The 11,710-nt window shown below is 36.0% G+C and overlaps 1 protein-coding gene across 1 annotated transcript; it reads right to left on the bottom strand.

Annotated features, from left to right (window-relative positions):
• Positions 1–69: 69 nt before the first annotated feature.
• On the bottom strand, positions 70–11,354 carry psme2 (proteasome activator subunit 2). Its single transcript, XM_051666991.1, has 11 exons — positions 11,197–11,354; positions 10,877–10,909; positions 9,894–9,956; positions 9,564–9,650; positions 9,423–9,471; positions 5,857–5,954; positions 5,695–5,763; positions 5,503–5,570; positions 5,306–5,360; positions 444–530; positions 70–320 (listed from the first exon to the last, which is right to left on the bottom strand). The coding sequence occupies exons 1-11, from the start codon at positions 11,242–11,244 to the stop codon at positions 240–242; spliced, it is 738 nt and encodes a 245-aa protein (XP_051522951.1). The 5' UTR covers positions 11,245–11,354; the 3' UTR covers positions 70–239.
• Positions 11,355–11,710: the final 356 nt, after the last annotated feature.

The following is an 11,710-nucleotide window of genomic DNA, read 5'->3' as shown; positions in this document are numbered from 1 at the left end:
CGGTTTCTTATAGAGCATGTATCTCTGATTTAACTCACTAACAATGTAGTAAAAAAAAAAAACACAGCATTTAAATTTATTGATTCTTTAATAAGTTTCAGTGTTTCAAACAGCATTAAGGATGTTTCCATTGAATGTTGTAAAACATGTAAAGTAATCTGAAGTTATGAATCCTGTGTTCTGTTTTGTCTGTATGATTTGTATCACCACTCTACATTTTGCTCCAGCGTGCATCTGTCTCAGTACATGGAGGGCTTCTCTTCTCCTTTGGGGTTTGTTACTTTTTCCAGGTTTTTGCTGATGACATCATAAAGTTCAGCCTATGACAAACAGTGATACACTGGCAATCAACAGACAGTCACAAATGTATCAAATCAGTTATCACACTAATATGGCCACAATTACAAAACCATCTGTCAACTAAATCTATGTAAAGGACTCACGTAGAATCCACGTATATCAAGCAAAATCACTCTGATCTCGAAATATGCCGCTTCGTCCTTCTCATGCACCAAAGAACGATAATCCATCTGTAGAATGAAAAAAGTTAATACTATAGTTACGTAAAAAGGGAAATGTGAAATTGTTTGAGGTTTTGAGCTCAATGAATGATAGACAGATCAAGCTGAAGGCCAGTATTTCCTATAGCTTATGTTTCATGTTTAAGAGTGTAGAATACCTCAACTACTTGCAATATTTCATTTGTTTGTTTAAAGGATGATGTCAATGTGTAAACCTGCTCAGCAAAGCAGAAAATGAAAGTAATGACTTTATGGATTACTCACAAACTGTTGAATATGCATACTATGCAACAATTGTGGTTTTAGAGCTAACTTCACTTATGGTTAGGTATTTAGAAGGTATATTAATTGCATTTCTTCTTTGCCATAAGGACAGATATCACACACATGATATCAAATGCTCCAAATGGAATATATCATGTGGCCTACTCATATTGTTCATAAAAAGAGTCAGCTTTTATAGAAGTGTTGTTCTTTTGTCTGATGCAAAATATAGATTAGAGGTCGACTGATAGTGCATTTTGCTGATACGATAACTAAGGTGGTGGAAAAGGCTGATAACCAATTAATCGGCCAATAGTTTTTAAAAATAATTCTTAGTCTTTCCATACTATGATGGATACAAACATAGAGGCTACAATAATCCAAAATATGGAGTTTATAAGTCCACCACAAATCTCAATATTAGCCAGAAAATATGAAGATTTAGTGGATAATGTGGGACTTTTACCTATGAACAAGTCCGAAACACACCGGGGACTCTTATTTTGCAATGACGGAGATTTGCCAAGATAAAATGCACTATATTTAAATTATTTATAAAATTAAGCCTTTTACAGCCTATATATTCACTAGTTGATGGGTTTTGTATATACATATTTCAGCAGATTAAGGTTTAATGAGTAATAAGGTTTATTTAGGTTATTTAAGGTTTACAGTGTGTTGACAGGACATATTTCCATACGGTCACATTTTTCTTTGCATGTCCTCACTTCAATTTAGAACACGATTATCTAATCAAAATAACAAAAAATGCAGCGAGGACAAAAATATGGATTAATTATTGTCAATGATGAAAGATTTAGAAACAGCAAATTCCCATGTTATTGATTTTATTTTACCTATAGAGGCAACTGTTAGCTTGTAGAACCCAGCCAGCCACAGATAAATAAAACAAAAAATAATGCAAACTATCGGCATTATTAATAACTGATAGTTCCAAAAAGCAACAATCGGCACAGATTAATTGGCAAAACCGATATATCAGTCTACCTCTAATATAGATTTATAATTATTTATTTTGAGCCATAAAACAACATGCATGTTTTTATAGGTCTATTGGTAATGATATTTAAAATGGAAATAAATTGTCAAAAGATCACTATCACTTCTCTCCGTTTCAGATGTTTATTTCGGTCTAAACTGCCTGTGTGAGTGGAATCACTCATTTTAAGACTAAAATGAAGGTTTTCATTATCATGCCTGGCTGGTTTACACCAGATAGAAAGGGCACTTGAAGTGCAATACTGTAGTGTGCATTGGCCTACTTTGCATAGTGCACTTCTACAGTAATTCTAATACACCAACAATCAACCCTACAAAAATCTGAGCTCAAAACGTTTACCTAAAATACTTACCATGTTATGTCCCATATATTGCATGTTGCTCCGCTCCACTGTTACATTTCAAACAAACTGTATCGACATATTTGATTGTTTGATTATGTGAGTTTAAAGGGGCAGTCACACTACACTTTGTGCTCCATTCACTGTCATTCAAATGCATCCAAACGTGGGAGACTAAAACATGCAAGCTTATGCGAAGGAATTTCGTACTCCGCTGTGTGCAAGAGTTCAAGTTTGGCGAACTCTGACCTGCAAATCTGTTTTAGTGATAAGCGTTCAAGAATGAATCTGTCTTTTTGAACGAGTCTTTTATGTGAACAAATTATTCTCATTCATCTCCATACACTGAATTATATTTATTGTTCACTGTCATCTCTCCCTTTCGAAGCCAATGAGCTCTGCTGCTTTTCATGCCTGTAAAGACTGACTATAGCATTGAAATGCACACTGTGAAGGAACATATCGTTGGTTTCACTCGCTGAATGAATACGCCCTTCACTGAACTAGACGTCATTAGAGTCTGAAAGAGATGAGAGGAGATTCATGATTGAACTGAATATATTGGTAAACTCGTTTGCGAATGATTCGTGAACGAAGATCTGCTGAACAACTGAATGAGAGAGGCATGTCGTTCGTTTAATTCGGCATGAGTCAATCGCGTTCAACAAGGAGAGAAAGGGGTGAAATGCAAGTTGATAGGTATTCTCAAAACATGAGCCCCAATTTATGAATGTGTAAAAATGACTGGAAATGTTTAGTAAAATTGACATGAATCACGGATGGAAATGTTGTGATTTGACGCAAAGTGTAAGATATTTAGACTTTCCTTAAACTTTTTCTTTGTAATAATTAAGCCCAGCATTTCACAAAACATAGGGAAAATAAGACCTGTCATTTGTGGTGAAAATGGTTATGGTGTTTTAAACTATTTTTTAAAGTGTCTTCGTACATTTGTACTAGGGATCTAATGGTTCTCAGTAAAAAAAAAAAAAAAACATACAATTCGCCACCCACGGTTCGGTAAGCATTGGCACCGCGGTTCACCTCAAGTTTATTGGAGCACAAGGTTTGGCAAAGAAAGTCCACTAATGCACCTGAATGGATCTGTAGATGGATATGCTCCGCTAGTGTTATACGTGGGTCAAATTGATGACATCACTGTTCTGCAAGCGTTGTGTGTAGTTGAAAATGGCAATAGGAGAAAACAAGCCGCTGATAGAGAAGCCCCCTGCGTTATTCAAATCTCCTGTCTGGAAACATTTTCTTTTTGCAGTCAATTACAACAGCGATGGTCAAAAAACATTTACAAAACAGGCACTGTTTGCAGACATCGCTCGATGCGAGTACTGTATACTGGTAATTACGCCAAAATCATCGGGGAATGATGACCCGAAACTGCACACACTCCCTTCTGTTTTTAAGCAGGCACTCAGTGCTAATTCGGACAGGTATAAAACAATAACTAAAGCGATTGGGGTGTTCATTGCCATCTATATGTTTTCCTACTCCACTGACAAAGATGTGTGATTTTCACGTATGATTAAAACACTCGACATCTTCATAACATCCCTCATATCCATTTTAATTGCAAAGTTCTTTCTATTGTGATGTGCAGCTTCCGAATATTAAATATATGTGCAGTAGAGTTTGAAATGCATTTTATGTCTATGCACGTAGCGTACTAGTGCAGGTATTAAGTTAAAATGTTGTTTAGTAATTCGAGAAAAGTTTTTTTTTTTTTTTTTGTTAAAGACCCTAACGAAAATTAACCATGGTTTTACTATAGTAATATTGTAGTAACCATGACTGCTGTCACCATGATTTTCTTTGCAGAAATCATGGTTTTGATACAATTAACCATGGTTTTACAACAGTAATACTGTAGTTTCCATATAGTAACCATGATTATACTATATATTGTAAACATGACAGTAACCATATTGATTTTGTGGTTACTATGTATTTACTACAAATACCATAGTTAAACTATGGTTACTGTAAAATAATGATTTTTATTAAGGGCAAACTTTGGATTTGGCAGTAATATGTTTTTCTCTGAACATGGCAAATACCGAACCGCACCAAAACCGTGACCCAAAAACCGTGATACAAACCGAAATGTGAGAAATTTTAACCGTTACACCCCTAATTTTTACACACGCAAATTCCATTTTTCTTCCTTTGTCATGCTTGTAAAGACTGATTTCAGCGTGAGCCAATAGCATTCGAGAGCGGGCTGTGAAGGAGTATGTCACTGGTTGGACCCACTGAACACCCCTTAACAAGACTAGTCGGTCATTTCGTTCATGTTGTTCATGAATGTACTGGTAAACTCATTCGCAACCAACATGAACGAATCAGTCATCATGAATGATGATCTGACCGGGAGGAGCTGCAAGTCGTTCATTCATTATTCAGTTATGAATAAAAGTGAGTGATGACCACACATTACAACGACATACTGACGTTATTGAAACTCATAAATATTTTTAGGCTAGTATTGTTTTTTGTATAGCTTGATAAAAAGTCGTGCTCAGCAATTCACATGTATGATAGATATGCTTTGTTGTAATTTGTTGGGAAAAGCTTATGATGCTTAAACACTCTGCAGTGCCTAAGTCTCTTATTAGAATTTTAATAAAGGACCATTAGACTTGTTCTGGTTGAGAATTATTGCTTTGCAATTACTTAAAAAGACAGTCATTTGGTGCCATCTGAAGGCGCAAAGGCGTAACGAAGATATGGTCAATGAACGAATTTTTTTGGTGAACGGAATCAAAATCACCACCACTAATCCGTATGACAAGAGGATGCGTAAACAAATAGAAGATCGAAACTTTACACCTCTGACCTCTTGGCTCAATATTTCAAAGTTGCTTGTTTTATTATTGCAGGAACATGAGTAGACAATATATTTTAACATTTTAAATATAATATTATTCTTTATTTAAGATGTATTATTTACTTACACCAGTAGCCCTCATTTTATTTATTTTTTTATTTTTTGCCAAATTCCATTTAAATGGAAAGATATTTTGAGAGATCTATTTCAAAACAACACCAAACTTTTTTTTTTTTTTATCAGAAAAGTGAATAGAAATGTTACTTTTCTGTTTAAAAGTAAATAAAAAAATAATAGATCAGATCTGTCAGTCTTACCACATGGGTCTCTTTGGAGGCTTTGGCCACTGCATCACCTCTCTCTGAGAAGTACCTGCAGATAACCACAAAATCAACACACCTGAATCAGACAGCTGAAATAAGTGAATGAGGGCAGTGAGAAACATATCACAATCTTCAATAAAAATGAACAATTAATTGAACCAACAGAGAGGATGAATATAAGAGTGTCATACTTGTTAATGTTGGTCTGAAAACCCTCCACCTTGGTCTTCACAGCATTAATTCTCTCAATTATTTTTTCCTAGAACATTGACCAGTCATGTTAAATATCCTTCTGAGATTTAGAAACAAAAACATTGTATGCCATATAGATGGAGAACCGTTGATCTTCAAAGGTGAGTTTGGGGATTAAAAGGGTCAGTTACCTGAATCGCGACTCCAAAATCATTTCCATCCTCTATTTTAGGGATGAGATGAGAAATCCAGCAAGAGACCTGAATGAGATAACATGTTTGTGTACTTATTTGACATTAAATATCTTGGGAAAATATTTCAAATCAATCAGTGAGCCACTTTTACACACTTACAATGATGCAGGTCTCCTTAAGAGCAATTATCTCTGGTTTCACAATATCAAGCAACTTCACAATTCGCTCATTTCCTTTGATGAAGCCACACTTTGGAGCTGCAACAAAAATGATGAATGATTTATGTAGTATGCTATGTAAGCAGGTTACTTCAGTAGTTAACCCTCAGGACCAATTTAAGTCTATCATGCAATACAACCATATTGTATTTAATCCTTTAAATCCACCAGCAGAGTGAAGAGATGACATGGGCATCTAGCCCTGAAGCCTTCACAATGTTTTACAAATGTGCAGTTTTTTATCCACACTCTTTCAGTCACTCTGGAAGTTCATCTTCATCTAATCTGTCCATAACACTTTTGCCCAGAACTGTACAGCCTTCAGGATTTCAATGGTTTGAATCTGGCTCTTAACCATACGAGCTTATATTTCTGTATTCTTCCACACGTTCCACGTGTACTCAACAGTCATAGACGTTTTCCCTTCACAGAATTTTCTGGTCATCCACTACTACGATCTTTCGTCATCTACCAGGGCCTCTTTCCTAAAAGCACTGTAAGTAGGTCATCTTACTTTGCGGCCCATTTCCTAAAGCCATCATAACTTAAAGTTTCCGTGACCTGCTTTGACAAGCGCAGTTTTCCTTGATGTGTTGACGTATTGAGAACCGATTTTTTAATACTTCAAAAAACTGAACAATGATGTAACTGATGACATTAATACATAACCAGTCCACAAATATACACAGCGCATCACAGTCTTTGTGTACGAGTATTACGACCTGCTTTTGATGCAACCGTCTTGAGTTATAACGAGTTAAATTCAAATGAATCATTTCATACATATGGTACAGTATGTGTGTATAATATTTTATATTAGAAGGACGGGGAAATGAAGAGGCTGGAGCAATTGTGCAAGTCCAATGCAGATGAATGAACTGCCACAAGCTTCCAGACAGACTGAAATGCTCCTCACTGACCTCTACCTACATCATCTTGGTCATAGGATGGATTTCACTCTCTTTAAATTGAATACATAGACAATAAAATAATGCCAACTAAAGCCTTCATCAGCCAAATAAAAAAGGACAATGCATCTATGTGCTCTTCCGTAGTTAATTCAGGATGGACTTCAGAGTCTTTAGTCATTAAACTTACAGTTCATACAAAGCTTTATGTTTAAACATTGGCCGCTAACACTTACTTAGTTTAAAAATTTTAAACCATTACTTGTACTACACATACAGTAAATACAGTTGAAGTCAGAAGTTTACATACACTTTAGCCAAATACATTTAAACTCGGTTTAACACAATTCCTGACATTTAATCGTAGAAAATATTCCCCGACTTAAGTCAGTTAGGATCACTACTTTATTTTAAGAATGTGAAATGTCAGAATAATAGTAGGGAAAATGATTTATTTCAGCTTTTATTATTTCTTTCATCACATTCCCAGTGGGTTAGAAGTTTACATACACTTTGTTAGTATTTAGTAGCATTGCCTTTAAATTGTTTAATTTGGGTCAAACGTTTTGGGCAGCCTTCCACAAACTTCTCACAATAAGTTGCTGGAATTTTGGCCCATTCCTCCAGACAGAACTGGTGTAATTGAGTCAGGTTTGTAGGCCTCCTTGCTCACACACACTTTTTCAGTTCTGCCCACAAATTTTCTATCAGATTGAGGTCAGGGCTTTGTGATGACCTTGACTTTGTTGTCCTTAAGCCATTTTGCCACAACTTTGGAGGTATGCTTGGGGTCATTGTCCATTTGGAAGACCCATTTGCGACCGAGATTTAACTTCCTGGCTGATGTCTTGAGACGTTGCTTCGATATATCCACATAATTTTCCATCCTCATGATGCCATCTATTTTGTGAAGTGCACTAGTCCGTCGTGAAATAAAACACCCCCACAACATGATGCTGCCACCCCCATGCTTCACGGTTGGGATGGTGTTCTTCGGCTTGCAAGTCTCACCCTTTTTCCTCCAAACACAACGATGGTCGTTATGACCAAACATTTCAATTTTTGTTTCAGCAGACCAGAGGACATTTCTCCAAAAGGTTCAAATCTTTGTCCCCATGTGCACTTGCAAACTGTAGTCTGGCTTTTTTTAAATGGCTGTTTTGGAGCAGTGGCTTCTTTCTTGCTACGCAGCCTTTCAGGTTATGTCGATATAGGACTCGTTTTACTGTGGAAATAGATACTTGTCTACCGGTTTCCTCCAGCATCTTCACAAGGTCCTTTGCTGTTGTTCTGGAATTGATTTGCACTTCTCACACCAAACTACGTTCATCTCTAGGAGACAGAATGCGTCTCCTTGACCGGTATGATGGCTGCGTGGTCCCATGGCGTTTATACTTGCATACTATTGTTTGTACAGATGAACGTGGTACCTTCAGGTGTTTGGAAATTGCTCCCAAGGATGAACCCAACTTGCGGAGTTCAACAATTTTTGTCTTAGCTTATTTCTTTTGATTTCCCCATGATGTCAAGCAAAGAGGCACTGATTTTGAAGATAGACCTTAAAATACATCCACAGGTACACCTCCAATTGACTCCAATTAGCTGATTAGCCTATCAGAAGCTAATTGGCTAATTGCCTAAAGGCTTGACATCATTTTCTGGAATTTTCCAAGCTGCTTAAAGGCACAGTTAACTTGTATCTAAACTTCTGACCTACTGGAGTTGTGTTATAGTCCATTAAAAGTGAAACAATCTGTCTGTAAACAATTGTTGGAAAACTGTATCATGCACAAAGTAGATGTCCTAAACGACTTGCCAAAACTATAGTTTGCTAATATGAAATCTGTGGAGTGGTTAAAAAATTAGGTTTAATGACTTCAACCTAAGTGTATGTAAACTTCAACTGTAACTAATATTAGCATTATATTCATGCTGTTTAGCCAGAGGGGAACTGGCCCCCACAGTAAGCCTGGTTTCTCCCAAGGTTATTTTCTCCATTAACCAACATCTTATGGAGTTTTGTGTTTCTTGCCACAGTCGCTTTTAGCTTGCTCACTGCAGGCCTAAAACAAATAATAGGTCCAGGTTGTTTGGTTTTGCCAACTTCACAGGTGTGGGGTAACTTCCTCAGGGGAGACCGGGGTTAGCTGTCACACTTTTTACTCCAGTGAATATTTTTTAAAGTCTTCACTACAAAAAAAAGCTATTAAACATTTCCACCGTTATTGAAAAAGCATGTTTTCACATTAATTTAGTAAGTTGTCCAAATGTGACCTACAGTACCATTAAACAGCCTTTTATAGTCTTTTAAACAGATGAAATACAAAGCCATTTATGAAACACCAACTATGTAAAATGTTGCGTTTAAAACATCAAACCACTGTTTCATTGCTTTACAAAACTATGATGATATTGAAATTTAAGTTTGGAGGCTAAAATTCTCAGAAATTTCTCATTTAAATTTCGAAATAGGATTTTGAAAACAACATGCTAGAGAGAACAAGCCTTTGTGTATTAAGTATTGTGTCAAAACATTATATTTACATGAATAGCCCTTCAGAAAATTAGCCGTGGTCTCCACATGAAAATGAAAACTTACCTTTCTTCTTCTTTTTATCATCATCTTCATTCTTATCTGTCTCCATCTCCTATTAAAATATTATAAAATATAATAATAAAAGTATTTGTTTGTTTTTTTCTTCTATCAAGCGTAATAATGAATTCTGAGTTGGAAGCTGACCTCATCTTCAGGAACTGGTGGGTCAGGAATGGGAATGTCAAGGGGTGCATGGAGAGACGAGAGGTCAGTGATACTGAACTCATCCCCCTAGAATATATATTAAAGAAAAGCATTTTTAATTATTCTGTTGCTGTAGTCATCTGTTGGTTCAGCATTTCTGAAACAATGAAAACAATCAGTACAGTTGCAGGAGCTCAACTGACAACTTGTGTAGTAAAGCCAGAGTCATGGGTTCGATTCCCAGAGAACACACTGATAAATGTATAGCTTGAATTCGCTGTCAGTCACTTTGAATAAAAACATCTGCCAAATGAATGAATGTGAATGTACCTTCAGCAGGTTGTCAAGCTGTGAAATCTTCAGAGGAATGTGATTCGAGAAGAGTTCTTCTGCCTACGTACACAACAGATGAAGTTAATGGTCAGTGTGCACTTCGCACAAATTGAGCTGAAAATGCCAAAAAAGGACTGTTTGTTGGGTTAAAACACCCCGTTTCCAAAATATTTTTGGAGACTTGGGCTTCTTTAAGTTTCCATCAGGATCGGTGGATCAGGAAAAACTCAGGATTTGACATAATTTATGATATTTCACGGTTGTATCATCGTCATTGTTAACGCGTCTGCTCTATTAAAGGGATAGTTCACCCAAAAATGAAAATTCTCTCAATATTTACCCTTATACCATCCCTGATATGTATGACTTTATTTCTTCTGCTGAACACAAATAAATATTTTTAGTAGAATATCTCAGCTCTGTTGGCCCCTTCAATGCAGAAATCTTAAGGTCCAAAAGCATATAAATTCAGCATAAAAGTATTTCATGAGACTCCAGTGTTTAAATCCTTATCTTCAGAAGTGATTTAATAAGTGTGGGTGAGAAACAGATCAATATTTAAGATCTGAAATATTCTTCTAAAAGTCTTTGTTTGTGTTCTGCTTAAGACACATGTGGGATGGCAAGAGGGTGAGTAAATGATGAAAGAATATTCTTATTGGGTGTTTTAATTGTTATATGGCACATTTGTCAGGCTTTAGAAGTGTGTTAAACGTGTGAGGAAGTTTAGCAAAATCATTTAGGCACTGAATCAGAAAGAACCTACACATATTCCTTCACTGTAAACCGTAGATATCCCTTTAACATTACATTAAATAAATATAACGCTTAAAAACTTCAACGCTGCTCATATCCTCCATTGAAATCTGCTGCTCAATAGAACCCGGAAGTGCGGTTGTCTGCAGTGTGACGTCATGGTAATTTCATGATATCAGTCAAACAAACAATCCCAAATGAATTATATGAATATGCATGCATACCTGCTTATATAGTGCCTGGCGGTAGTTTTCAATCTGGATAAAGATAACAAAAAATGTTGTACAATTACTTATATTTACTTATAATATATTTCTCTTTGTACCAAACAATGATCGTGCATTCAGGTGCTTCCATGTTCATCTTCCACTTTCAACATTTATGGACAAGGAAGAGTGACTCGGTATTTTTCATATAAAGAGATATTTCTAGCAGTGTTAAGGTTCAACAATCACCAAACATACGACACTTTAAAAACATCTTTATATTGTCAATGCGCTTACTACAATCTGTAAAAGCTATATCAAATACTAAATGAACTTACCTTCACTGCATTATCAGTGTTTACCTTCAGCACTTTAGTTTTGGACATATTGAACGCAAACTGTCAGAAACAATAAGACGAGATTTTCTGAACAGATCACTTTCCCTCCTCGATACTTTCGGTTTTATTTCACTGACGCCCACTTTTGTAAGATACAGTACACACAAATGAATATGCAGTAAAAACAAAGAAAACTGCCTTTGTGTATGTGTAATATTAACTTTCTACGTTTGTAGATGACTAGTCGAAGGCTTACAAGTTAATGTATTATTTTAAAGAAATATACCTTTTCTGATTCATAAATGAATGAGCCGTGTAACAGGTGTGCGTCCACGAGCACAGACATTGTTCTTTCTTCTCATTCTGAAAATATTAGATTTGTATTTTATTTTTACTCTGGAGACCAGAAGATATGTTTATTTTTTAACAAAGACAGTAGTGGAAATGATCGCCTGTTGATTTTCCATGTACAAAAATCAATGTTGGCATTAGGGGGCGCTATTCAAACTATGAT

Source organism: Myxocyprinus asiaticus, chromosome 32 (genome assembly GCF_019703515.2).
Source record: "Myxocyprinus asiaticus isolate MX2 ecotype Aquarium Trade chromosome 32, UBuf_Myxa_2, whole genome shotgun sequence".
In the NCBI taxonomy this organism is placed as follows: domain Eukaryota; kingdom Metazoa; phylum Chordata; class Actinopteri; order Cypriniformes; family Catostomidae; genus Myxocyprinus; species Myxocyprinus asiaticus.
The sequence above is the reverse complement of the archived record's forward strand: the minus strand, read 5'-3'. Positions and strand labels throughout refer to the sequence as shown.